We start from the raw sequence: 24,586 nt of genomic DNA, 5'->3' as shown, positions 1-24,586 counted from the left end.
CAATGAAATATGTCACTTTGTCCATTCTGTTTTTATCTGTTAAAAATTTAAGAGAACAGTAGAATAGGTAAAGTGTTAGAATATATTACCTTTCCATCCTTCATCCATGAGATGGCAGGTTTGGGCTCTCCTGTTACCTTCACTGAGAGCTTGACAACAGAGTCGGAGGCTGCAGTGACGTCGCTCAGCCCGACAGAGAAGGACGGTTTCTTCTCAAGAGTTGGTGACATCACTCTCTTGGGTGACTTGATTGGGGACATCACTCGTTCCTTGTCAGATGGAGTTGGGGATTTGGGAGTTGGGGACTTTGGTGTCGGGGATTTTGGCGAGATTGGAGACTTGACTCTCTGAGGAGATTTGACAGGTTCAGGGGACTTAGCGAGAGGGGACTTGGCCTCTGGAGAGGTGACTCTGGGAGCGGCGACCACCTTCTGCTTGGACTCAGACTTGCGGATGGTCAGAGTGAAATGGGCCTCCTGTTTGCCTCCAGCGTTTTCCACCAGCAGAGTGTAGCTGCCTTCGTCTAACTTCTCAACAGCAGAGATCTCAAAGGAGGAGCTGTACTGAGCAGAGACAATGTGGTGACGGGCAGAGGGACCAACAACTGCTCCTTCGCGCAGCCAGGTCATAGACGGTGCTGGTTCGCCATCCACATCACACTCAAACCTGGCGAGGCCTCCCTCCTCTACAGTCAGGGACTGCGGTTTGGTCAGGATCTTGGGGGGAACACTCTGCTTCTCCTTTCGCTTCTCAACAACAGTAGTGGTCTCTTTCACAGTTGTAGTCACACTCTCCTTCACAGTTTTTGTAGATGAGGAGGAGACATGATACACCTCTGTTCTAGTCATCTCTGGCAGGTGGGAGGATGGAGGCTCCTCGTCTTTGCGAAGTGAAGAGAAGGCAGCGTATTCTGCTTGTGCTACATCCAATGTGGCATAGTCAGAAGTCTCCCCTTTGGCGTTCCTGCAGACGACACGATAAGTGCCAGCATCTTCAGTCACACAGTTGTTGATGGCGAGTGTCAGAACCCCGCTGATGTTGGTCATAGTGTATTTGCTGGTCTGATGGATCTCTTTTCCGTTGTGGAACCACTTGACTTCAGGCTCTGGTTTGGCCTGAACATTCAGGGTGAACTTTGTGTTGGAGCCATAGGGTACGCGGTGAGATCGCATCCTGATGGTGATGCGTGGGGTGTGGTCCAGGCTGAAGGGAGCCTGGGTCACCACCTCGACCTTCCTCTCCACTGATCTTCTCTCTGATCTAAGAGCCTGCTTTCTCTCCTCATACCTGGAAGCAAAGTCAACTCTAGGAAGAGTCACTTCAGTTTTGACAGCCCTTTCTGGGGTAGGAGATCTCCTCTCAGGTTCAGGCATTGGGAGCTTCTTGATTGGTTTGGGAATATATTCTGAGGTGAAAGCTGTCAGGTGCTCTGATTCAACGCCCTGAGAGACTGTCGCAACATGGACAGTTGATTCCTTCTTTGATGTTCGAGTCTTCTCCTCAAACTCCATGCGTCTGAGCTCACTCTTGTAAGTGGTCATTCTCTGCATAGTTGTGTGTGGGCGCAGCAGCTCCTGATCTTCTCTCTCTTCATACACCCTCTGCTTCTGTCTCGGAGGTCTATATGTGGCTTTGTCGTGACGCTGGCGGAGCTCAACAAAACTCGGGCCAGCCTCGTATTTAGATGGGATTCTGTAGGAGTCGTATCTGCGGATTTCTTCTTCCTCTTCATCGTCACTGTAAACTCTTCTAGGAGATGAGGGACGCAGGGCGGACAGCTCGAACCGGACCGGGCTGAGGCTTGGTGGAGAGGCAGAGTAACCATACTCCAGCTCGTCCTCCAGACGAAGCCTCTCCTCCTCGGTTCTCTTCATCGACAGGTACTCTTTCACAGGCAGCAGCAGCTCCTCGTCTGACAGGTCACCCAGGGACCTCCTCCTGATCCTGTGGTAGGCATCTATCTCAGGAGAAGGAGTGCGGTGCCTTGCAGGCCTCACAGTCTCTAAATCATCCTGAGTCATGGATGAGAAACGCCACTTTGGCTTGTACTGGTCTTTGATCCTGATAGGCACCTCGTAGAACTGCTCCCACCTGGAGAGACGGATGCGCTTCATCCTCTTCTGCCTGATTTTATCCATAGGCTCAGGGAACTCATACTGATCCCGCAGCTTCTTGTACCATTTCATGTCAGAGAGTGGCCTAAAGTGTTTTATTTCCACATCCTCTTCAAGAGCAGCTTGGTTAACAACACGAGGAGTGGGGACGTCGTAAGGCATACGCAGCCTCTTCTCATCAGCACGTTTCTTCCTCTCCTCTTTTTCTTTCTGTATCTCAGCCTCAGTCTTCTCACCCTTCTTAGTTGTCAAAGCAGGTTTGAACATGGTGGCTGCCTCCCTGACAGCTTGTACTGCTGCAGGTGGTAGAGGAGTAAATACGGTGTCTGCCAAAATCTGAGACAACCTCACTTTTTTGTCTATTTCTTCCTTTCCGGCCATCTTTTCCTCCTTCTTTTCAGCTGCCTCATATTCCTTCTTTACATGAGTGACGCGTTCTACTTTGAGCGTGGCCTGGCAACTGGCAGATCCAGCAGAGTTTGTGGCAGTAACTCTGTAAACACCTGAGTCCTCAGCCAGAGTGTCTTTCACATGAAGGATGAAGTAGTCCAGGCCCTCATGGACAACCTCAATAGATGGCCCAAAGGCTAAAGGCGTGCCATCCTTCTCCCACTTCAGTGTGGGATGGCCAGATACTCTGATCTCAAAGCGCACATTCTGGCCCTCCCTGCACTCGACATTTGCGAGCAGGCGTTTGAACATGGGCCTCAGGGTGAGGTCTGCTGGTTTAGGTCGAGGAACAACTGTAAGACGAGCCTTGCAGCTATCATCACCATACCTGTTACGTGCCACAACGCTGTACTCAGCATCATCCTCCTCCTCAACCTTGTGGATAATCATCTGGTACAGGCCCTTGTCATTGATGAAGGTGTATTTCCTGTCATCATGTCCAGGGATGAGCTTCTGTCCGGATTTGTGCCAGATGACACGAGGTTCAGGGTGAACAGTGATGGTTACGGCAAAGCGCACATCCTCACCAAGGTAGGCTGTGCGATTGACCAGAGGAAGGGTGAACTCCGGTGGCTTCTGAAGCATTCTGGCAGTGTCAATCCTGCGTTTTGTTTTCTTGACCACACGGGTGGTGAAGAAGTCACGGTAAGATCTGACACTGCTGATAAACAGCTCTGCGTAGACACTGTCCTCGCCATACTCATTCACAACCTTACATCTGTATGTGCCATCATCTGCTCTGGTGACCTTGTTGATGGTGATTACAGCAAGGCCGTCCTCGTACTCAATTTCATATTTGTCACCTGCTTCAAGCTGCCTGACGCCGCAGTACCACGTCACTTCAGTGGTACTGTCGTAGTTGTCGATGTTGCAGATGAATTTCACAGTGTCTCCCTCATTCGCCACTGCATGGCCAACCTGGCCTCCAACAGGACCATGTTCAAACGGAGCGATCTTCACCTTGGCGACAAAGACACCACGCTGGGACCTGATGGAGCCGCCGCTGGCCACACGGGCTGCAGAGACAACAGTGTTCCACTCTTTCCTCACCATTTGTTGATAGTATCTCTTGTGCCTGCCGGTTGGGATCGCTCTGGCGCTGATCTCCTCTACAGGCTTGGTCAGCCAAGGATGTGCCAGAGCCTCAGCAGCAGTCATACGATGCTTACGTTCCTTTGTCATTAGGCGGTCAGTGAAGTCTAATGCCTCGACACTGACAGTCTTGAAAGACTCGTCATCATAGCTGTAGGCTGCCGAGGAGATGTTGTCAATCATCTGCTGGTTGGTTTCAGCTGTGAATGGGTTCAGTCCACTGAGTAGCACATAGGCAAGGACACCAACTGACCACATGTCAGTGACAGTGCTAATCATGTCACACTGGTGGATCTCAGGGGCAGCATACTCTGCAGTGGTATACTGAATCTTGACTATGTCTCCAGGAGTCAGGTGTCTTGCCTGGCCCAACTCAATAATTTTCACATTGGAGCTGGTTCTAGTTGTGTACACAATGTTCTCCGGTCTGATATCAAAGTGTCCGTAGCTCTGTGCATGCAGGTACTCAAGAGCTGAGCAGACCTGCCTGATGTAGTTGATAATCTCACGCTCATTAAGCTCAAACTCTGCTGTGTTGAGGCGCTCATATATGTCAACACCAGAGATGAAGTCATAGATCAACACCAGTTCCTCGGGGCTGTCAAATGACTCATGGAGGAGGAGGAAGTTGGTATGTTTGGCCAGATTCAGTGTTGCAATTTCTTTCTTGACTATTGCTTGATCTGCGCCTCTCACCTTGAAGAATTTAGCCATGTAGGTCTTCTCAGTGCTGATGTTAACAGAGCGGTGGACAATACCAAACTGACCTCTGCCCAATTCCTCTGCAATGGCGTATTTGTTGTGCATATTCTTGGCTTCTGAGTGTGGAGCCTTGCCCTTGTGAACACGTTCGGTATCGTCAACCTCCCTGTCATAGAGCAGAACTCTTGATTTGTCCTCTTTGGTCATAACAGATCCGCTGGTCTCAGATGGAGCACTCTGTCCAAACTTGTTCTCAGCGATGACCCTGAACTGATAGCCGGTTCCTCCAAACAGATTGGTAACGGTATAGCGAGTGTCACGGGATTGGGCAACACGCTGCCATCTCTCAGAAGTGGTGGGACACTTCTCAATGATGTAGTTGATGACCCTGCTGCCTCCATCATTTGCTGGGGCCACCCAGTTCAGTGTGACTGAGTCTCTGGAGACATCACTGGCTTTGATGCCACGTGGAGGATCAGGAACGTCGGCAACATCCAGCTCAACTGTTTGTTGGTCAATGCCAAATCTGTTTTTGGCACAGACGATGTAGAAGCCAGCATCCTTCTTCTCCACTCCATTGGTGAACACCAAAGAGGTGAATGATCTGGTGACAATGACCTGGTAGTGGCCATTGCTGTCAATAAGATCTTGTCCTTTCTGCCATGTGATGACAGGATCTGGTTTGCCACTGAAAGGAATCTTGATATTGACCACTTCTCCACGCCGCGCTGGGATGGCTTCTTTGTCTTTCAGGTTCTTGGGCAGGTGGATCTTGGCAGGGACTAGAAATGAGATAAATTTAGTGAGATTTCATGTTTAAAATAATCTAAATGTAAGTATATATGTTTAATTTTGGCTTGGTCAGTGTTAGGGCTCATTTATACTTTTATTTGCAAAATAGATACGTCAGTTTCAAATGTAAATGTCACTGCCCTCATGCTTCCATGCATCCTTAATGTTGGCATAGATACAGCCAACAGATGGCACTAGAGAACGGAGTCAAAAGTTTCTTAAACATCAAACAAAGAGACCATGTGAGGCCATTTAATACATCCTGACGTGAACAGAGAATTCTTTTCGCTATATTACAGATTTGCTCCATTACGCCATTTTTAAATGTCCTCGTCGTCTCCTACAGTCGTATCTACTGCCGGCTACACTGCCCCACGATCACTAGTGGTACTACTCCATTCCATCCATATTTGTAAGCTTTAAGAAAACGTGCACAAATATGGAAAAAATGATTGCAGAGTATGGACAGAAGGCATCGTCCGTGTCTGTATATGTATCTAACACTGAGCATAACTGAGCCCTTAGGAAACAGCATTCTTGTAGGAGAAATTGAGTATCTGTGAGCTTACTTTCAACATCCAGAGAAATTGTAGCACAGATGGAGCCTGCCTGGTTGGTGGCCCTGATCTGGTACACAGTGGAATCTTCCTCATCAGCCTCCGTGATGACCAGCTGGTGATAACCACCCTTGAACTCCTGAACCTTGATCTTCTGTCCATCAGAGTGGATCTCCTTTCCTCGTCTGAACCATTTGATCACAGGCTTGGGCTGTCCTGTGATCTTGCACACAAGGGTAGCATTGCTCTTGTACTTGACACTCATGTTCCTCAGCTCCTCCTTGAAGGCAGGAGCACGGAGCTCGACGGCGGTGGCTGGAACGATGGGAGTGGTTTCCTCGCTGTAGTCACTCTGTCCTCCGAGGTTCTCGCACCTCACACGGAAAATGCACTCGACACCCTCGGTCAGATGCTTGACGGAGTACACAGTCTGTTTGATCTCGTCTGTGGTTACTGGTGTCCAATCGCTCCATTCCCTCTTATCCTTCTTGAATTTCTTCTCAAGGTAATAGCTCTTGATCTTGGACCCACCATCACTGAGTGGAGGCTTCCAGGAAACCACACAGGAGTCCTTGGTGATTCCAGAAACAACTGGCGACAGAGGTGGTGATGGTTTGTCTGTGGACAGGAATATGAAAATAAAAATAAAAAAAACATCATCAGAGGGTATCTCTTTACATGTTAATTGTTATGGTGTTTTATAGTTCTGTGCTTACATTGTGACAATTAAATTTATGAAGCATTTAAAACAAATAAAGGACATGTTTTTAAATGTACCCAGTTGGCTCTTGATAAGGATAGGAGAAGTGAGTTCCAGTGGTTCGCTGTTGCCATAGCGGTTCTGAGCGTACACACGGAAGAAGTATCCAGCGCTGTCAGTGAGGCTGGGCACACGGCAAGATGTGCTATTGATGGATGAGGACACCAGTTCCCACTCAGTACCCTCCTTGTCCTCTCGCTTCTCCACAATGTAGTTGGTGATCATGCAGCCTCCATCATCCTTGGGAGCCTTCCAGCTGATGATGACAGAGTTCTTCAGGAGGGCCTCCAGCACAATTGGACCTTGAGGCATGTCAGGTTTGTCTGAAAACAGGTATCAGATATTAATCATAGATCTAATACTGTTGCCTTTATAAATGCATTCTTTGTTGCATTCACTGCAGTAAATGTATATGAACATACCATAAATTTCAACATTGAATGCTGTGTCAGCTCTGCCGAAGTGGTTATGCAGTCTAATCCTGTATTTGCCTCCATGGACTCTGCGCTGCACGTTCTTGATCACCAGGTGTGTGTAGTGCTCGGTGGTCTCAATGCTGATGTCCTCAGTGTTCTCCAGAGTCTTTGCCCCATGCAGCCACATGATCTTTGGCTCAGGACGGCCGATGTAGACGGCATGGATGCGCAGAGTGGATCCCAGGCCGGCGTAGTAGGTTTCCTTTAGTGGGTAATCAGGATGGAAGGATGCAGCAGCCTCCAACACTAAGACGCCTGTGGTCTCGGCTTCTCCAGCGTCATTGATGGCCTTGCAGGTGTACTGTCCCTCATCCTCCTGCTGATCGGTCATGATGGACAGCGAGTGGTTGCGGCCATCGGAGCTCATTTCGTACTTACGGGACTCAACAATCTCCTTGCCGGCATGATACCACTTGATTTCAGGGACAGGCCTGCCAATAATCTGGCACTTCATGACGGCAGGCTGGCCAAGCTTGGCAGTTACTTCATCCATTTCCTTTCTCAGGCCTGGTTTACTTTCAGCTGTACATACAAAACAAGATGTATATTCAGAAAACATGTATATTATGTTAAGTAATGTCTCATAGTAAAGTAACCCTGGAAAAGCAAGTTCGGTAAATGCTTACAAATAATTTTCACACAGTATATTTCACTGTACTTACCACTCAGTTTGGTCTTGATGCATGTGGCAGTCCTACGAGGTCTGCTCATTCCTGTCTCATTCTCAGCAAACACTCTGAACTCATACTCTGTGGCCTCAGCCAGTCCAGGCATGGTGAACTCTTTTTCCTTCAGTCTCTGCTTGTTGCACTTCTTCCAGGTGCTCTCAATGGACTTCCTGTACTCCACCCAGTAGCCCAGGACCTCCTTTCCACCATCACATTCTGGAGCTTGCCAGCGAATGGTGATGAAGTTGTTTGTCACATTTACTGTGTCAATCTCGCCTGGTTGACTTGGTTTGTCTGGAGGGAAACAAACAAACAAACAAAAAAACTTCATTAACTATCGCAGGTTGTTTTGATCAACTGTTGATAAGATTTCACTGAGTTTAGTGGGTAATGTTTTTCCACACCTGATTATCCCATGTCCATTAAAATTCCATCAACTATGATAATTACAGTGCTATTAATTATCAGAAAATGGAGACTCACCAAATGGATCTTTGCATGTGACCACATCAGAAACAGGACCAGCCTCGCTCTCGCCAATGTCGTTGACAGCAACAATGCGGAACTGGTACTCTGCATCGGGGGTGAGTCCAGGCAAAGTAAACATGGTGGAGGTGATCTTGGTCTGGTGGCGGGACCATGTCTCAGCTGACACCACCTTGTATTCAACAAAGTAGCCAGTGATGGCAGAGCCACCATCGTCCTTTGGTCTGGACCAGGCCAGTGCCACAGAGCTCTTGGTAACATCCATGATCTCTGGTGGAGTGCCTGAAGGCTCAGGGGGACCTTGTTAAAAGAAACGCAGATTATTTTTTGAGTCATCACTGAATGGTCTTGTACTGTTAAAAGACTGAAGAAGGAGTACTTACAGAGAGGAGTCTTGGGCACCAGTGGTTTGTCTGACTTCAGAGAGGCGCTGATACCAAAGGCGTTTTCAGCTGTGACCTTGAAGTGGTACTCTGTTCCCTCCTTCAGGCCCTTAACAACCAGCTGAGTGTCAGTCACTCTAGAGTCCACAGTGTACCATGCGTTTCTGGCTGCCTCACGTCTTTCTACAATGTAACCCAGGATCTCTGAGCCACCGTCATCCTTGGGCACCTTCCAGGACACCTTGACAGAGTTAGCCTGGATTTCCTCAAAGACTGTTGGTCCCTCTGGAGCACTTGGGCGGCCAATGACCTTCACCTTGATCTGGGCTTTCTTCTTGCCAACCTTATTCTCTAGGAGGAGGTCATACACGCCAGAGTCACTTCTCTCAGCTCCCTTGATCACCAGCTCACTGGCATCCTCTGTGGAGGCAATCATGGCCTTGGTGGAGACTGGACCGCTATCTTTGGACCACTTGCAGGTTGGATGAGGTTTACCCTTGATGGGTACAGAGAGTCTGATCACGCCTCCATGACGTACCACGTACACGTCTTTGTATTTCAGCTCCAGGTCATAGTCAGGAGACTCTGGAAAACAATGAGAGTCACAAAAGTCAGTTTTATTCTTTCTTACTTTTAAAGAAATACAAATGATCTTACTGCAGGTGTAGTTAATGTAAAGTTTGTGTCCTCACCAAGCATCTCTGTCACAACAACAGTTCCAGGAACTTCAGCAGGCTCTCCACAGCCGCCAGCATTGCAGGCCATCACACGGAATTTGAACTCCTCTCCTTGTGGCATTTTGGTCAGCGTGTACTCGCAGATCAGAGATGGTGAGGTGTTGCACTTGATCCAGGCCATGGTGCCCACCTTCTGCATCTCAATCAAGTAACCGTCCACCCTTGCGTCTCCCTCCTCATCAGGAGGACTCCAAGCCAGTGACACGGAGGATTTGGTGGTATCTGTGATCCTTGGGTTCTGAGGACAGCCAGGTGGATCTGAGAGAGGAACACAAGCATGTATGTACTTTTAGCTGCTACAGAAGATATGAGTCTGTGTTTGCCCTTTCAAGACTTTTGATACCATCCCACTATCTACAAATCTACATATGACAAAGCTTTCTTTGAAAGTGTTGTGTTACCAATGGGATCTGTTGCCACTGCTGGTTTGGATGGCAGACTTGGTTTGCCCACTCCTCTGGCATTAATGGCGGTGATTCTATGTTCATACTCCAGGCCTTCGATCAGCTCTGTCGATCTGTATCTGGTCATGGTGATGGGATTCTTGTTGGCACGCACCCATCTGTCAGACCTGACTTCTTTACGCTCAATAATGTATCCAGAAACCTCAAGGCCGCCATCTTCATCAGGTGGGTTCCAGGCCACGGTCATGCCGTCACGAGAAACATCAAAGACGGTTGGACGGCCAGGAGGTCCAGGTGCATCTGTGGAGGAGGGGAAACAAGTTACCATACCTCTGTTGACATAATTCCATCTAGATCAAAAAAGCGTGTAACCTTACAACAGCAACTTACTCTTCATGCTCCTACAGGTGACGACCTCAGACTGCAGGAACTCTCCAGTGCCGTAGCGATTTATGGCAGCAGCACGGAAGACATATTCATCCCCCTCGATCAGGTTTTCAAACTTAAAGGTTGGTCGGCTAACAGATTCACAGACAGGCACCCAGCCAGGTCTGTGAGCGTCGCGCTGCTCCACCACGTAGCCACTGATGGGAGCTCCGCCTTGTCTGGCCGGAGGATCCCAGCTGCAGCTGACGAAGGTAGCATCGACCTCATCAAACCTGATAGGTCCCTGTGGTTCATCAGGTTTAGCTGGTAAAAGGGGATTCACAGAATTAATGGTCACCATCAACTCGATTGCCTCAAACTTAAATATTAATGCTTGGTTTTGATTGTTGTAATATTGCCAATTTAGAAATGAATCAACTTCACTTTATTGTAACCTGATTAGCATCAGCAATACGTAATGAAACAAAAGTAACAAATGAGGGATGGTCCCTTACAGAGGATGATGACCTTGATGACCTCAGAGATAACACCAACGGCGTTCTTCACCTCCAGGGTGTAGTCACCACTGTCGTCGATAGTGGTGTCTGACATGGTAAGTTTGGAGAATTTGCCAGTGCTCTTGATCTTGACACGGTCTGTGATTTTGACTTTGTTATCTTTGAAGTACCAGGAGCAGACGGGAGGAGGCCGGCCGATGATGGGCAGGTCCAGCTCCAGAGTCTTGCCAGCCAAGACATTGATAACCTTCTGAGGAATACTGGAGAAGTCCACCGCAGGCATCACTGAAAACGAAGAGAGAGGTACAAAATGCATTTCACTATAGTTTACATAAACAGTTGGGAAATGGATAGATAGATAGATAGATAGATAGATAGATAAGAAACAGTTTTACATGTTTGTAGTTTTATGCTTTTGCTTAAAATATCTACAACACCTAATGTTTGATTGCAGGTGTGTTACCTCTCTGTTCCTGTACAGTGATGGCTGTAACAAGCTCTTTGGGCTCGCTGGCTCCTTTGCTGTTGATTGCTCTGATTCTGAACAAGTACTGCTCGCCCTCATTCAGCTTATCGATAGTGTGCTCGAAGTCTGTGGTCTTCAGCGTGGCCACCTTCATCCACTTGTCTGTGCCGAACTTGCAGGCTTCAATGATGTAACCCGTCAGCCTGCTGCCACCATCATGCTCAGGCTTTTCCCAGCCCAGGGTGACGGTGGTCTTGGTGACATCAATCATCTCCAGTTTCTGTGGCGGCAGAGGCACCTCGCAAACCAGGATGACATCAGGAGTCTCGCGGGGCTCACCAATACCATAGATGTTCTCAGGGAGGACCCGGAAGTAGTACAGCATGCCCTCCATCAGGCCATCTATCTTGTAAGATGTCTTACTGCACTTGGATGTGACAGTCTTGTAGGCTCTCATAGACGCCTCACGCCTCTCAATGATGTAGTTGTTGACAGGAGCACCGCCATCCACAGTTGGGGCTTCCCAGGAAATAGTTGCAGACTCCTTGGTCAGCTCCTTGATCTTGATAGGTCCAGTTGGTCCAGGAGTATCTAACAATAAAAATATAATTTGTTAAAATATAACAATTCCAAAAGTTCAAATTCCAATTTTATCACATAGAATCACAGACAAATTAAAAGTTCTAGTACGAATCAAATTTAGAAAGATTTATGCCCTGTGTTAATATTTCAATTCACTTCTCAGACATCTTCCTCAACTCACCATAGACCTTGACCAGAATGCTGACTTCCTGTTTCCCGGCAGAATTCTCAGCCACCAGCGTGTACTTGCCAGCGTCGTAGCGGTGGACCCTATCAATGATGAGTGTGGTGGATGTGCTGGTGACATCAATGAATCCTCTGTTATGGAGGTCAACATCAGGCTTGCTCCAAGTGATGGTGGGAGTGGGACGACCGCTGACATTAACGAACAGGCGGAGGGATCCTCCTGCGCGCAGGCAGATGGTCTTTTTCAGGTCATCGTGGAGCTCGAAGTCAGGAGTTTCTGTGTGAGAAGGGAATAATAATTATACGTTACCACATCTTGAAAGACTTGCAAATAATTTTTACTCTACTGGATGCAGTCATGACCAAAACCAAATATGAATGTGAAGTTCCCATTTGTTATGTTCTTTTTTTAAATCATATGTAGCTTTGCTGTAAAACAAAAAATGGGGACATCTCTTTTATACTGAATCTCTTTTTTTTTGTAAGAAAAGAAGAAGGAGTTGCTCTATTTGCAATCACTGAATGCAATCACTGAATGACTTACCAATTCTTTCAACTGGCTCAGTCTCAGTACATGGTTCACTGAAGTCTCCTGTACCATTGATGTTGATGCCAGCCACTCTGAAGCAGTACTTCTTGCCTGCAGAAAGTCCGGTCACAGTGTATTCTGTAGCACGCAAGGTCTTTTCATGGGCCTTCTTCCATTCCTCTGCTCCGGCTTCCTGCATCTCCAGGATATAGCCCATCACATCAGCTCCTCCGTCCTCCACGGGGCGGGACCAGGCCAGGCTGATGCTGTCAGCGTGGGTGTCAGTGATACGGGGAATGGAAGGAGGAGCAGGGGTGCCTGAGAGGAGAGGATACAGGAATCAATAGATCTGTGATATTGTAAAGGATTTTTTATATGTGTTAATGGACAAGGTTACCCCTGAGATATGCCACAAAAAGCACATGAATAAATATATACAAACAAAGTGGACTTACATGTTGGCACTCTGCAGACAACATACAGAGAAACCTCGCTGGCTTCGCTCTCTCCGGCCTTATTGATGGCTGTCACTCTGAACTGGTAGATGTTGCCTTCGGTCAAACCAGACACCTTCAATGTGGTGTCCAGATGAGCTCCGTCCCTGTTCACCTTCACCCAGCGAGCACTCTTTCTCTCGCGCCTCTCCACCAGATAGTGGATCAGCGGGCTGCCACCGTCGCTCTCTGGCTTCAACCACTCAATGGTGGCAAAGTCCTTTCCTGATGCCAAGATCTCTGGAGCACCAGGAGGAGATGGCACGGCTGGAGGAAGGGAAAGGTAGTTCAGTGTTAGAAGTTATGAGAATTTCTAATAGTTTGCGACCAGGTTTACTCTTGGGGCTCTCAGCCAGATTCGTCTTGCTTTCATCTTAGTGAGATTGTTGTTTAAAAAATAAAAGTGCAGGATCTTAATGGCCTCAGAGATTTTTGGGATATCATTAGCAATTATCTGACTGCTGCACTTACTGAAAGTGTTTCTGGCAACCATAGGTTCTGACTGGAGGTTGACTCCTTCTCCATACTTGTTGACGCCTCGGACTCTGAACAGGTACTCTGTGTTCTTGAACAGTCCGGTGATGTTGCAGGTGAGTTCCTTGCACTCGGCATGCATGATGACCCAGTTGAGTCTGTTGGTGTCGCGCCTCTCCACCATGTAGTGGGAGATGTCATCGCCGCCATCCTCAAGAGGAGGCTTCCAGCTCAGCGTGCAGGACTCCTCTGTGATCTTGCTGATCTCAATGCTGCCTTCACATACCCCAGGGGTGTCTGGAAAAAAACAAGTGTGCTCATTGTAATTAGCTTAGGATAACCATAAAAAGCATCTTTTTTAATTTCTAATTTTCTATTCCCCATTAAAGGGTTTTTTTGGGGGAGTTTTTCCTTATCCGCTGCGAGGGTCCTAAGGATAGATGGATGTCGTATGCTGTAAAGCCCTGTGAGGCAAACTGTGATTTGTGATATTGGGCTTTATATATAAAACTGAATTGAAATGAATTGAATTGAAACTGAATTAATCTGTAATGCATACAACTGAATGCTTAGGAAACAAAGCACTCTCACTTACCAAGTACTTTGACATTGACCTCAGCAGTCTTGGTTCCGCTTACGTTCCTGACAGTGAGGATGTACTTTCCAGTGTCATCTCTGTCGCAGAACTTGATGATGGCCATGGCCCTGGTGGGAGTGTACTGCAGGTGGTACTTTTCACACAACTCTAGATCCCTACTGCCCTTTGACCAGGAAGCCTTGGGGTCAGGCCTGCCTCCTACAGCAGCGTCCAGAACCAGGTCTGAACCAGCTCTGACCCTGACAGTTTCGGACAGGAGCTTGCTGTCCAGCTGGGCCTTTGGAGGCTCTGTTAGGTGGAAAAAAGGAACATGGTTATGAGAAAAAAAAAGATTAATAAGATAGGACCACTTTGCTGGGACAACCATATATTCACACTGCTTACATCTACATGTTTAAGCCTTAAGCTGTGGCTTACTTAACAGGAAACATGAGGCAGTTTCATCTTACTGTCATTGTTTTTTTAAGAGTCAAGATCAGTGAGCAGTATTGGTGGTATTGTATCACAGTAACGGATTCAGATCTTACCGAAGTCGGTCTTGCATTGCACAGAGCCGGTGGATACTGAGGGAACGCTGAGGACCTGGTTAGCATTCTTAGCAATGACCCTGAACTCATAGGGCTCTCCCTCTCCCAGGGCGGTAACAGTGAAGAAAGTGTCTGTCACATTGGTGTAGTTACACTTGAGCCAGCGGCCCTCACCGGCCAATGTGTACGGCTTACGCTCAATGATGTAGCCCACAATGGGACTGCCACCATCATACAGTGGAGCTGACCATTTGAGGGACACAGTGGTTCTTGTGACATTTGTGACTTCTGGTTTGCTTGGTGGATCTAAAAAACAGATCAGTCATGTTGGAGCAATAGAGTATTAACTGACAAGCAACTGGAAAGGGTGAAGCTAAAATGTGTCTAAACTTACCAACTGGGTTTTGAGCAACTGCTCCCTTGGAGGCCTCGCTGGCTTTGCTCAACCCAGCACTGTTCATGGCATACACCCTGAACTGGTACTCCAGGCCTTCAACCAGACCTTCCACCTTATAGTAGCACTCAAAGCAAGGGATCTTGTTCTCCCTCACCCACAGGATGTTGTTCCTCTCCTTCTTCTCAATCCAGTATCCTGTCACTTTGCTTCCGCCATCACTGTAAGGCTCCTCCCATTTCATGGTCATTGTATTAGCAGTGACGTTAAAGACTGTAGGCCTTGTTGGTGGGCCAGGAGGTGCTGTGATTAAAAAAAAAGACAAGATTTTTCTGTTGAGTACAATTACTCAAAAGCCTATCTGATTCAACAGAAGACAAACATATTTACAGACATTAAGAGTCTAAGAAATTCTTAAATACTTATATCTGTTCTTTGTTATCCATGCATTAAACTAGTGAATAAGTTAAAGAGTATGTTTATAGAGTAGGACTTACTGAAAGGATGCTCTGCGACAATAGTCTTAGACTCAGTGGGCTTGCTGACACCAAATCTGTTCTCAGCAGAGACCCTGAATGTGTACTGCATGTACTTGGTCAAGTGATTGACATCGAGAGTTGTGCCCCTCACGCTGGAGTTGATCAGCTGCCAGGCTGTGGAGCCAGACTCACGCTTCTCCACGATGTAGTTGGTGATATCAGTGCCTCCATCATCATCTGGTGGTTGCCAGTTAAGGACACAGGACACAGAGGTGATGGATGAGATTTCGATGGGTCCGGTTGGAGGACTGGGTCTTCCTGTGACATTAACTTCAACAGTGAAGGTCCTGGTTCCTGCCACATTCTCCAGAGTCAGGTAGTATTTACCACCATCTCCTCTCATGGCCTCCTTGACTGTGATGCTGGCTCTGTCCTTTGTTACTTTGATGGAGACTCTGTCTGTGCTCTTTAGCCTCATCTCTTCCAGCTTCCAGGTTACCGTAGGAGCAGGTCTACCACTGATGGGAACATCAATGGTAAAGGAACTGCCAGACCTGCATGTGATGAGCTGATTGGTGAGCTCACTGAGGTCAGCAGCAGGTTCAATGTGAGGCTCTTTGACCAGCGCAGGAGCCAGAGTTTCCCTGGGCAAGCTGTAGCCAGACTCATTCTTGGCCTTCACACGGAAGTCATATTCATCACCCTTGTTGAGCTTTTCAACCACATAAGTGAGATTGGTGGTGTTGCCAATCACAACCCATTTGTCTGCACCCTTTGGCTTAGCTTCAATGATATAACCCTGGATGCGGCTACCGCCATCATGCTCTGGTTTCAGCCATCCCAGTGACACAGAGTTATCTGTGGTGTCCAGGATGTCCATTCTCTTTGGAGCTGCTGGCTCTGCGGTGGCAATGACAGGCTCAGTGATCTCAAATGCCTCACCCACACCATGCTGGTTCTCTGCTGAGACTCTGAAGAAGTATGGCACTCCCTCCAGCAGGTCCTGGATCTTAAGGATACGCTGCGTGCACTTGCCACCAGACTGCTGCCAAGTGCGGCGACTAGCCTCACGTCTCTCCACAATATAATGCTGGATTCTGGCACCACCGTCATTGAGAGGAGGCTCCCAGACAAGTGTGACTGAGCCTCTGGACACCTCCTTGAAGGCAACAGCCTGTGGAGGTCCAGGAGAGTCTATCACTTTTACAGTGAATGTAATGGCCTTGCTGCCACTAGAGTTTTCCAGGTTAACAGTATATTTTCCTGTATCATTTCTTGAGCAGTTTTCAATGCTTAGAGAACTGTAGCCATCTGTAGTTGTGACCTCTGACATGACACCCAGCTGCCCTTCCTCCTTCACCCAGGTGGCATTAGGCATTGGCTTTCCTCTGAAGTGAATGCCCAAGCACACTGAGCCTCCAGCCTTGACAATGTGTGTCTGCTTGAAGGTGGCGTCAATATCCACCTGTGGTGGTGTTAGTCTGTCTACAGCCTGAGCAGGCTCTGGAATCTCTCGGTCCTCACCTCTACCCACATGATTCACAGCTGCGACACGGAATTTGTACTCGGCTCCTGTCTGTAGACCAGTCGCCGTGTAATTTGTTACTGCCACCAGCTCCTCATTTACTCTCTTCCATTCAGTTTCTTCTCCCTTTACCATCTCAATAATGTAGCCTAGAATCTCCATGCCTCCATCATCCGCAGGCCTGGACCATTCCAGGCTGATGGAAGTATTAGTGGAATCGCACACACAAACCACAGATGGAGCACAAGGAATATCCTTTGGCTCAGCAGCTTTGATGGGTAGTGAGATGTTGCTAGGAGCTCCAACACCAGCGTCATTTACGGCCATCACACGGAACTCGTATTCCATATCCTCTGTCAGATTGGGCACCCTGTGAGCACATTCAGTGATGGGCTTCTTGGTAATCACCTTGTAGAACCGGACAGTCTTCTTTTCTCGTTTCTCTAAGATGTAATACTTAATGGGGTTTCCTCCGTCAGATGTTGGAGGAGTCCAGGAAAGGGTGATGGTCTCTCCCGTCACCTCAGTAGCATCAGGAGTGCCTGGAGCATCAGGAGTAGCTGAGGGAAAAAATTATGATAGATTAGTGCAATGTAAGCAAAATAAAGAATGCTGAGTATGAAATTGCAAAAGCCTTTCCAACTTTCCACTCACTGTATTGCATCTGTGCAATGATGGGGCTGGATTCCAAAGGTCTGCCAACTCCAAACTTGTTAGCAGCAGAGACCCTGAACTGGTACTCATTGGTCTTGATGAGCTTTGTTGCGTTGAAAAAGCAATCCTTACATTCATCAGTCACCAAAGCCCAGGAGATCTTGGCAGTCTCGCGCTTCTCAATGATGTAATGTGAGATCTCCGAGCAGCCGTCGTTTTCAGGTGGGTTCCAAGACAGAGTGCACTTACCCTCTGAGATGTTGCTGAAAGTGATGGGTCCTACCGGCTCCCCAGGTGTGTCTGCATCACATAGGTGTGTGAGAATTAGAACATAAATAAACAGGTGTAAACAACTGCATCATATTATAAAGAGTTCAATGTTAAAACTGCGCACCTTGAACTTGAACAAGGATGTCCAGCTTCTTGCTTCCAGATCCGTTCGTAGCCTCGACAGTGTAGAGGCCCCGGTGTGTACGATCAGCATCCCTGGCAAACAGGGTGCTGGATCCAGCCACAGTGATTATGTCCATCATCTTTTTGGTAACTTCCACACCGTCTCTGAACCAAACGACCTTAGGAACAGGGCGTCCAGTGATGGTCGCCTTCAGCCTGATGTGGTCTCCCGCCTTGACTGTCAAACCCTCAAAGTACTCTGCGCCAAACTCAATAATTGGAGCAGCTAGTAAACAGGAAAAGGGAGTGTGTTAGTATACAGCATATTGAATAACAATCAAAGCAGTGTTTATCATTTACACATCAGTCCCCCCCCCCCCTCTACCCTACAAATTCTTTCACTACTCACCATTCTCACTCCTGACCACAATCATGCCAGAGGAGTTGGAGGGCGGACTAACGACACCAATGGCATTTCTGGCTGTCACTCTAAACTCATAGCGTTCATTTGTTGCCAATCCAGTGACAGTGTGCTGGCAGTCATGTACTTCAGTCAAGTTGGCCTTGAACCAGCGGCCTTGTCCTTGGCGTTTCTCGATGCTGTAGCTGGTAATCTTGCTACCACCATCATGTTTGGGGGCATCCCACTTCAGTGTCACTGAGTCACTGGTCACATCAATGTAGTCAGGCTGGCCAGGAGCATCTGGAAGGCATAAAATTCATCTTTGAACTTTTTTTCTTTTATATCGTAATTCTAATGTGCTGTATGCTTGTAGTTTATCAATTAAACAAAATAATGGTTTGAATCTGCACTCACCAACAGGACTGACAGCCATGACTGGCTTGCTCTCATCACTCATTCGGCTGAAGCCAGCATCATTCTGGGCATAGACTCTGAAGGAGTACTCAAGACCCTCAATGAGCTCCAGGATCCTGTATTCTGTTTCTTTAATCAGCATAGTGTTCACTTTTTGCCACATGATGCTGTTCTTTTCCTTCTTCTCCACATGGAAGCCCTGGATGGGGGTACCACCGTCGTAGATGGGCTTGTCCCACTGGATGGACATGCCGTCATTGGTGACATTGTAAACGAAAGGCTTGCCTGGTGGGCCTGGGGGCCTGAACTGGTGCTTGGCGATGACCATTTGTGAGACCAGAGGCTCGCTGACACCATATCTGTTCTCAGCACACACTCTGAACTGGTACTGGACACCCTTGATCAGGTTGGGGATCTTGAACTGAGTACCTGTTACAGTGGAGCAGGCCATCTTCCAGTCGGGCTGGGAGGTGTCACGCTTCTCTACACTGTAGCAGGTGATGTCTCCACCACCATCGTCATCGGGTTCTTCCCAGGAGATCATGATGCTCTCAGCTCTCACTTCATCCAAGCGGATGGGTCCAACAGGCTTTGATGGTGGTCCAAGTGTGATGACATAGACATGGAAGGATTTCCTGTTGACCAAATTGTCAAGTGTCAGGGTGTATTTACCCTCATTCTCCTTCTTCACATTCTTAATCATTAGAGTGGCTCTGTTTTCTGTCTTCTTGAAGCGGATTTGGTCACTCTCCTTCAGAGGCAGGCTGTCCTTCAGCCACAGAATGGAGGGTTTGGGTTTACCTTTGTATGGCAGCTCAATGTGCACATTGTGACCCAGACGAACATTAATGCGGCCTTGTGGGTACTCTGAAAGGTTTGCCTCAGGTGTGATAAGGTACTCAATGACCTTGATAGGCCCAATCTCAACAAAGTCACCCCGTCCTTTCTCATTCCTGGCAGCAACTCTGAAGAACATTTCTGAGTGCTCCTTGAGTTTCTTGACCTCAAACTCACATTGTCTGCTGGTTCCTGCCATTGACCAGTCCTCGCCCTTGAGCTTCTTCTCAATTGCGTAGTCAGAGATGATGCTGCCGCCATCGTAATCTGGCTTCAGCCACTGCAGAGTGATGGAAGTCTTGGATGAATCCTTCATGGAAACTTCCTTGACTGGTCCTGGAGTCTCTGTGGCCTTCAAAGGTTCAACTGTTTCACATGGATCACCTACACCATTCTCATTCTCTGCTAACACACGGAAGAAGTAGGATGTCTTCTCTGAGAGGTCTTCAAGGGTATATGTAGTGTCTGTGCATTTGTTTGTCACTGCAGAGAAGGATCTCTTGGAGGAGTCTCTCTTTTCAACAATGTAGTTTGTGATCTCAGCACCGCCATCAAGGAGTGGAGGCTCCCAGCAGAGAGTGACCTTTCCACGGGTCACATCCTTCAGGACCAGGTTCCTGCACTGAGCTGGAGTATCCTGAACCTTCACAGACAGGGTTAGGGTCTTTGGCTCTCCAACACCATTCTCTATCTTCACTGTGTACTTTCCAGTGTCAAGCCTGGTAACCTCACGCATAACAAGGACTGTGGTAGTGTCTGAGTGGTGGAATTCATATTTGGGGTCACGATCGATGCATTCTTCTCCCTTACTCCAAGAAGCAGTGGGAGCAGGTCTGCCCTTTAGAGGAACAGAGAGCTCCACATCTTTGCCAGCCTTAACAATATAGTGAGTTCTCATGGCTACATCTGTGTCAATCTGGGCCTCCTCTGTGAAAATCATAAAAAAATATATACAAGGTCACACAAGGACTGCTGAACAAGACAGGGCATACATGTTACAAACTGAACACATTTTCAATGATCCCTTTATTTACCCAGGATATCCTTGGCTTGCACAGGCTCAGTCATCTCCAGAGGTTCTCCACGGCCAGCACAGTTGACTGCCGACACTCTGAAGAAGTAGTTGACATCTGGTTTTAGGTTGTGAACTGTGTACTCTGTTGTCTTGACCTCTCCCTTGGAGGTGATCATAGCCCATTCCACCTCTCCCTCAACAAGCTTCTCCACCATGTAGCTGGTGATCTCACTGCCTCCATCCCATTCTGGCTTGGACCAGCCCAAGGTGATGGATGTCTTGGTGGAATCCACCACCTTCAGCTTGCAAGGCTCATAAGGTGGATCTGTAAGCAACATGTATTTGTTAGGTAGGACTGTAAATCTATCTTTCTTGATGTTGTGGATTTCTTTGAATGTCAGACCACTTACCAACTGGGTCAGCAGCCTTGTAGTAGTCTGATGCATCAGAGAATGGTCCCTCTCCAGCCTTGTTAATGGCACAGACGCGATATTGGTACTCATTTCCTTCTGTCAGATGGTAGACTGTCTGTTTGATGTTTTTGACAGGGTCTTTGTAAACTCTAATCCAGCGCAAGCTCTTCTTATCACGTCTCTCCAGATAGTAGCCTGTAACAGGGCTACCTCCATCTACACCTGGTTTGTCCCATTCCACCACCATGGTGGACTTAGTGATGATATTTACCTCAGGAGTGTGAGGCTGCCCAGGAGTTACTATTGAAATTAATAACAAACATGTTAGGAGTTTCGAATGATAAAATAAGTACAAATCTTGACGAATTTTTTTTCCATTTGTGTTTCTCATAAAAGCAAAGAATTTGTAAGAGCAAAAACAAAGATGAGGTTTTATTGCTGCAGGGTAATTATCATAAAATCTGGTATGACATTCACATTGACAATCATATACACAGAACTCTGCAGGCCAAAACTTACCAAAGGCGTTCTTAGCAATGACCGGCTCCGATACCAGTGGCTCTCCAACTCCAATCTTATTGACAGCCATTACGCGGAACACATACTCATTTCCACGCATTAGCTTGCTGGCTGTTATGTGTGTTTGCTCATGCCGGTCTGAAACTGTGGACCAGACCACTCGACTGGTTTCGCGCCTCTCAACAATGTAGTGGGTCACCTTGAAACCTCCCTGGTCAGACTCAGGCACAGGCTCCCAGCTGAAGATGATCCTGTCTTCCGTGACAGAGTTGAAGTTAATGATACCTGCCGGGGGTCCAGGTTTGTCTGCAGGGAGGTAAAACAAAAAAAGGGAAGAGCACATAGACATTAAATACAGGGATAATGGAAGACTGTATACATGAGGGCATTTCAGTTTAAATCGGACATAGGACCTCAGAAATATGGAATTCAGAATTCAGATTTAAGGAAATATTTAGGGTGAAGCAAGAATTTCTAAGTACCTAGGATTTCAATCCTGATGGTTGCAGATGCTGAGCCAAGAACATTCTTGATCTTGATCTCATATGAGCCCGTGTCGAAGCGAGATGCATCCTTGATCAGAACAGCAGAAGTGTCAGTTGTGCTTTCAACAGACAAAGTAGAGGTTGGTACCAGCTCCTTTCCATCCTTGAGCCACTCAATTGTTGGCAGAGGCTTGGCAATGATTCCAACTCTAAGCTTAACTGAAGCTCCAGCCTTGTACTGAACCACATCCAGATACTCTGGAGGAAGGTCAATGGCTGGGGCACCTGTGGGACACAAGATATGGTTATAATTAAAAATAAAAGTAACAACCCAATAAAAGTAAACAAGACATGTTACATGGATATGAATCAAAAACTTACCACAGGCATCAACACAAGTGACTGGGCCGGCAATGAGAGATGGGTTGCTGACAGATCCAACAGCATTCTTGGCGAAAACTCTGAACTCGTAAGACTCATCCTGGGTCAGTCCGGATACAGTAAAGCCCAGGTCAATGATGTTTGTGAAGTTGGCCTTTACCCATCTGCCACTGGGAGCTTCCCTCCTCTCCACACTGTAGCCTGTTATCTTGCTGCCACCATCAAATGGAGGTCTCTGCCAGGCAAGGCTGACTGAGTTCTTGGTGACTTCTATGATATGGACATTTGCTGGGGGCTCTGTAACGTTAAAGTGGAAAAGATGCAATTTTAATGAAACAATAGTCTTAGTATAAGCTTGTATTATTTAAAGGTATGGGTCTCTTGTAAACTGAAGATGAAGATCCGAATCAAAAACACTTACCGCAAGCATCAATAGCAAGCACCTCTTCAGAGGTCTTGCTCATCTTTCCAATTCCGGCGGCATTTTCTGCTGCCACCTTGAATTCATAGATGAGGCCAGGACAGATGTTTGTGACTCGCCACTGGTTTCCTGAGATTGCTGTCTTATTGATCTTCTGCCAGAGGATGCTGCTCCTCTCCTTCATCTGGAGATGGTATCCAACTACAGGGTTTCCACCATCATTGACCGGCTCATTCCAGCAGACTGTCAGACTCTCTCTAGAGACAAAGCTGAGCCATGGTGTGGATGGAGGTCCAGGGATGGCTGTAACAGTCAGCATTCATGTTAATGTTTATTCAGATTTATCATCCATAAAACAAAAGTTGCTAAATAAAATGGATAATTAAGAGATAATTTATTAACACCCCTATTTGAAATAGAAGTACAACAAAGCTTTGAATAAAATACAATGAAAAAATATATGGTATATTTTTTCATTGTATTTTATTCATAGCTTTGTTGTGGATTCAAATTAAAGAGCTGTGTAGTTTTTAGAAGTGGTTGTTTGTGCAGAAATGTGCAAAATTGTCCAATGAATGCGCAAAGGTTTACAGTACAAAGTACAAAAAGAAGGTGCAATATACAGATTAAGGAACTGGCTCATTAAAGCTACATTATAATGTCTTGAATTGGATGGACTTACTGTATGGAAGCTTTATCATGACTGGCTTGCTGTCAATATGGTCACTGACACCGAAGCGATTCGCAGCCTTGATTCTGAACTGATACTCTTCTCCTTTGGTCAGCTTAGTCACTTTGATTGCACTTCTGGCAATGGTAGTTGACACCTCTGCCCAGGTAGGAGTGCTGGTTTCACGTTTCAGAACAATGTAGTTGGTAACAGGACTGCCACCATCATACTCTGGAAGACCCCATTTCAGACACACTGTGGTCTCTCCGACCTCTCCGACCTCGACTGGACCTACAGGAGGTCCAGGTTTGTCCAGCACAACAAAAATAAGGGGGATCTTGGTGGTACCTCCCGGATTTGAGGCAGTGACTTCATATTTGCCAGCGTCACTTGAAATGCTTTCAGTTAGGGTGATGATTAAACTGTCTGGAGTTACTTCTGTTAGCAGCCTCTTGGATCCCTTAATGACAACATTGTTCTTGGACATTGTCACCTTAGGCATGGGCCTGCCAGTGAGAGGAATCTCAAAGGTCAGGTCAGATCCTGCTTTCACATAAACTGTATTCTTGGGGTAGTTCTTTAGGTCAAACTCTGGTGCCTCTGTTGACAAAACAAGACATCAATGTGATAATTAATGTCATCTTAAGTAACTCCATTCATCTGCATTTTTCCACAAATTTCATTTCTTTTCAAAAACTGTCCGTAATGCAAATTTTTATTACACAGAATATATTTTAAATGTAAATGTTTTATTTTTTTTTTTCTTTATGCACAGTGTCCTGTTTTCTAAGGACAGTAAAATTCAATCTGAATACATAATTAATATCAAAATTTAGTAGAAAATAACTACCATGTATTTCCTTGACAATAACAGGAACAATCATCTCCTTCGGTTCACTGAGTCCAGCATGGTTCTCCGCACGGACTCTGAAGTAGTACTCGGCACACTCCCTCAGGCTCTTGATCGTGTGGGTCATGGTCCTCACAGTGGCACACTTCACCCACTTGGTCTGTCCCTTCTCCAGGGCATCGATGAGGTAACCAGTGACTCTGCTACCACCGTCGTATTCTGGTCTTGTCCAGGCAATTGTAACGCTGTCCTTGGTAACATTTGCAACTCCAAGTTTCATGGGTGGACTTGGTACCTCTGTAACAGACAGAAGTAATTTTTATGAAGCACATTTTATTCAACAGTAGAGGTTCTATTAATTCACAGCATTTC

At 46.9% G+C, this 24,586-nt stretch overlaps 1 protein-coding gene across 10 annotated transcripts in view; it reads right to left on the bottom strand.

Annotated features, from left to right (window-relative positions):
- The window catches only part of LOC125899773 (titin-like), a 134,924-nt gene that overhangs the window by 3,690 nt on the left and 106,648 nt on the right, over nt 1–24,586 (bottom strand). For all 10 annotated transcript variants that reach the window (XM_049594305.1, XM_049594304.1, XM_049594306.1 and 7 more), the window contains 32 exons: nt 24,215–24,511; nt 23,377–23,964; nt 22,695–22,997; nt 22,274–22,570; nt 21,890–22,177; nt 21,408–21,713; nt 20,886–21,188; nt 20,495–20,800; nt 18,624–20,387; nt 18,216–18,509; nt 17,808–18,092; nt 17,414–17,713; nt 15,253–17,319; nt 14,756–15,058; nt 14,362–14,667; nt 13,832–14,122; nt 13,234–13,533; nt 12,724–13,029; nt 12,284–12,586; nt 11,735–12,016; nt 10,969–11,562; nt 10,503–10,790; nt 10,012–10,311; nt 9,619–9,921; nt 9,173–9,475; nt 8,481–9,065; nt 8,095–8,397; nt 7,606–7,905; nt 6,890–7,465; nt 6,485–6,790; nt 5,720–6,325; nt 90–5,140 (listed from right to left, as the gene is read on the bottom strand). In XM_049594305.1, the coding sequence (XP_049450262.1) occupies nt 90–5,140; nt 5,720–6,325; nt 6,485–6,790; nt 6,890–7,465; nt 7,606–7,905; nt 8,095–8,397; nt 8,481–9,065; nt 9,173–9,475; nt 9,619–9,921; nt 10,012–10,311; nt 10,503–10,790; nt 10,969–11,562; nt 11,735–12,016; nt 12,284–12,586; nt 12,724–13,029; nt 13,234–13,533; nt 13,832–14,122; nt 14,362–14,667; nt 14,756–15,058; nt 15,253–17,319; nt 17,414–17,713; nt 17,808–18,092; nt 18,216–18,509; nt 18,624–20,387; nt 20,495–20,800; nt 20,886–21,188; nt 21,408–21,713; nt 21,890–22,177; nt 22,274–22,570; nt 22,695–22,997; nt 23,377–23,964; nt 24,215–24,511 (19,004 nt within the window). The remainder of the gene's footprint in view (nt 1–89; nt 5,141–5,719; nt 6,326–6,484; nt 6,791–6,889; nt 7,466–7,605; nt 7,906–8,094; nt 8,398–8,480; nt 9,066–9,172; nt 9,476–9,618; nt 9,922–10,011; nt 10,312–10,502; nt 10,791–10,968; nt 11,563–11,734; nt 12,017–12,283; nt 12,587–12,723; nt 13,030–13,233; nt 13,534–13,831; nt 14,123–14,361; nt 14,668–14,755; nt 15,059–15,252; nt 17,320–17,413; nt 17,714–17,807; nt 18,093–18,215; nt 18,510–18,623; nt 20,388–20,494; nt 20,801–20,885; nt 21,189–21,407; nt 21,714–21,889; nt 22,178–22,273; nt 22,571–22,694; nt 22,998–23,376; nt 23,965–24,214; nt 24,512–24,586) is intronic.

Source organism: Epinephelus fuscoguttatus, linkage group LG13, assembly GCF_011397635.1.
Source record: "Epinephelus fuscoguttatus linkage group LG13, E.fuscoguttatus.final_Chr_v1".
Classification (NCBI taxonomy): domain Eukaryota; kingdom Metazoa; phylum Chordata; class Actinopteri; order Perciformes; family Serranidae; genus Epinephelus; species Epinephelus fuscoguttatus.
The sequence above is the reverse complement of the archived record's forward strand: the minus strand, read 5'-3'. Positions and strand labels throughout refer to the sequence as shown.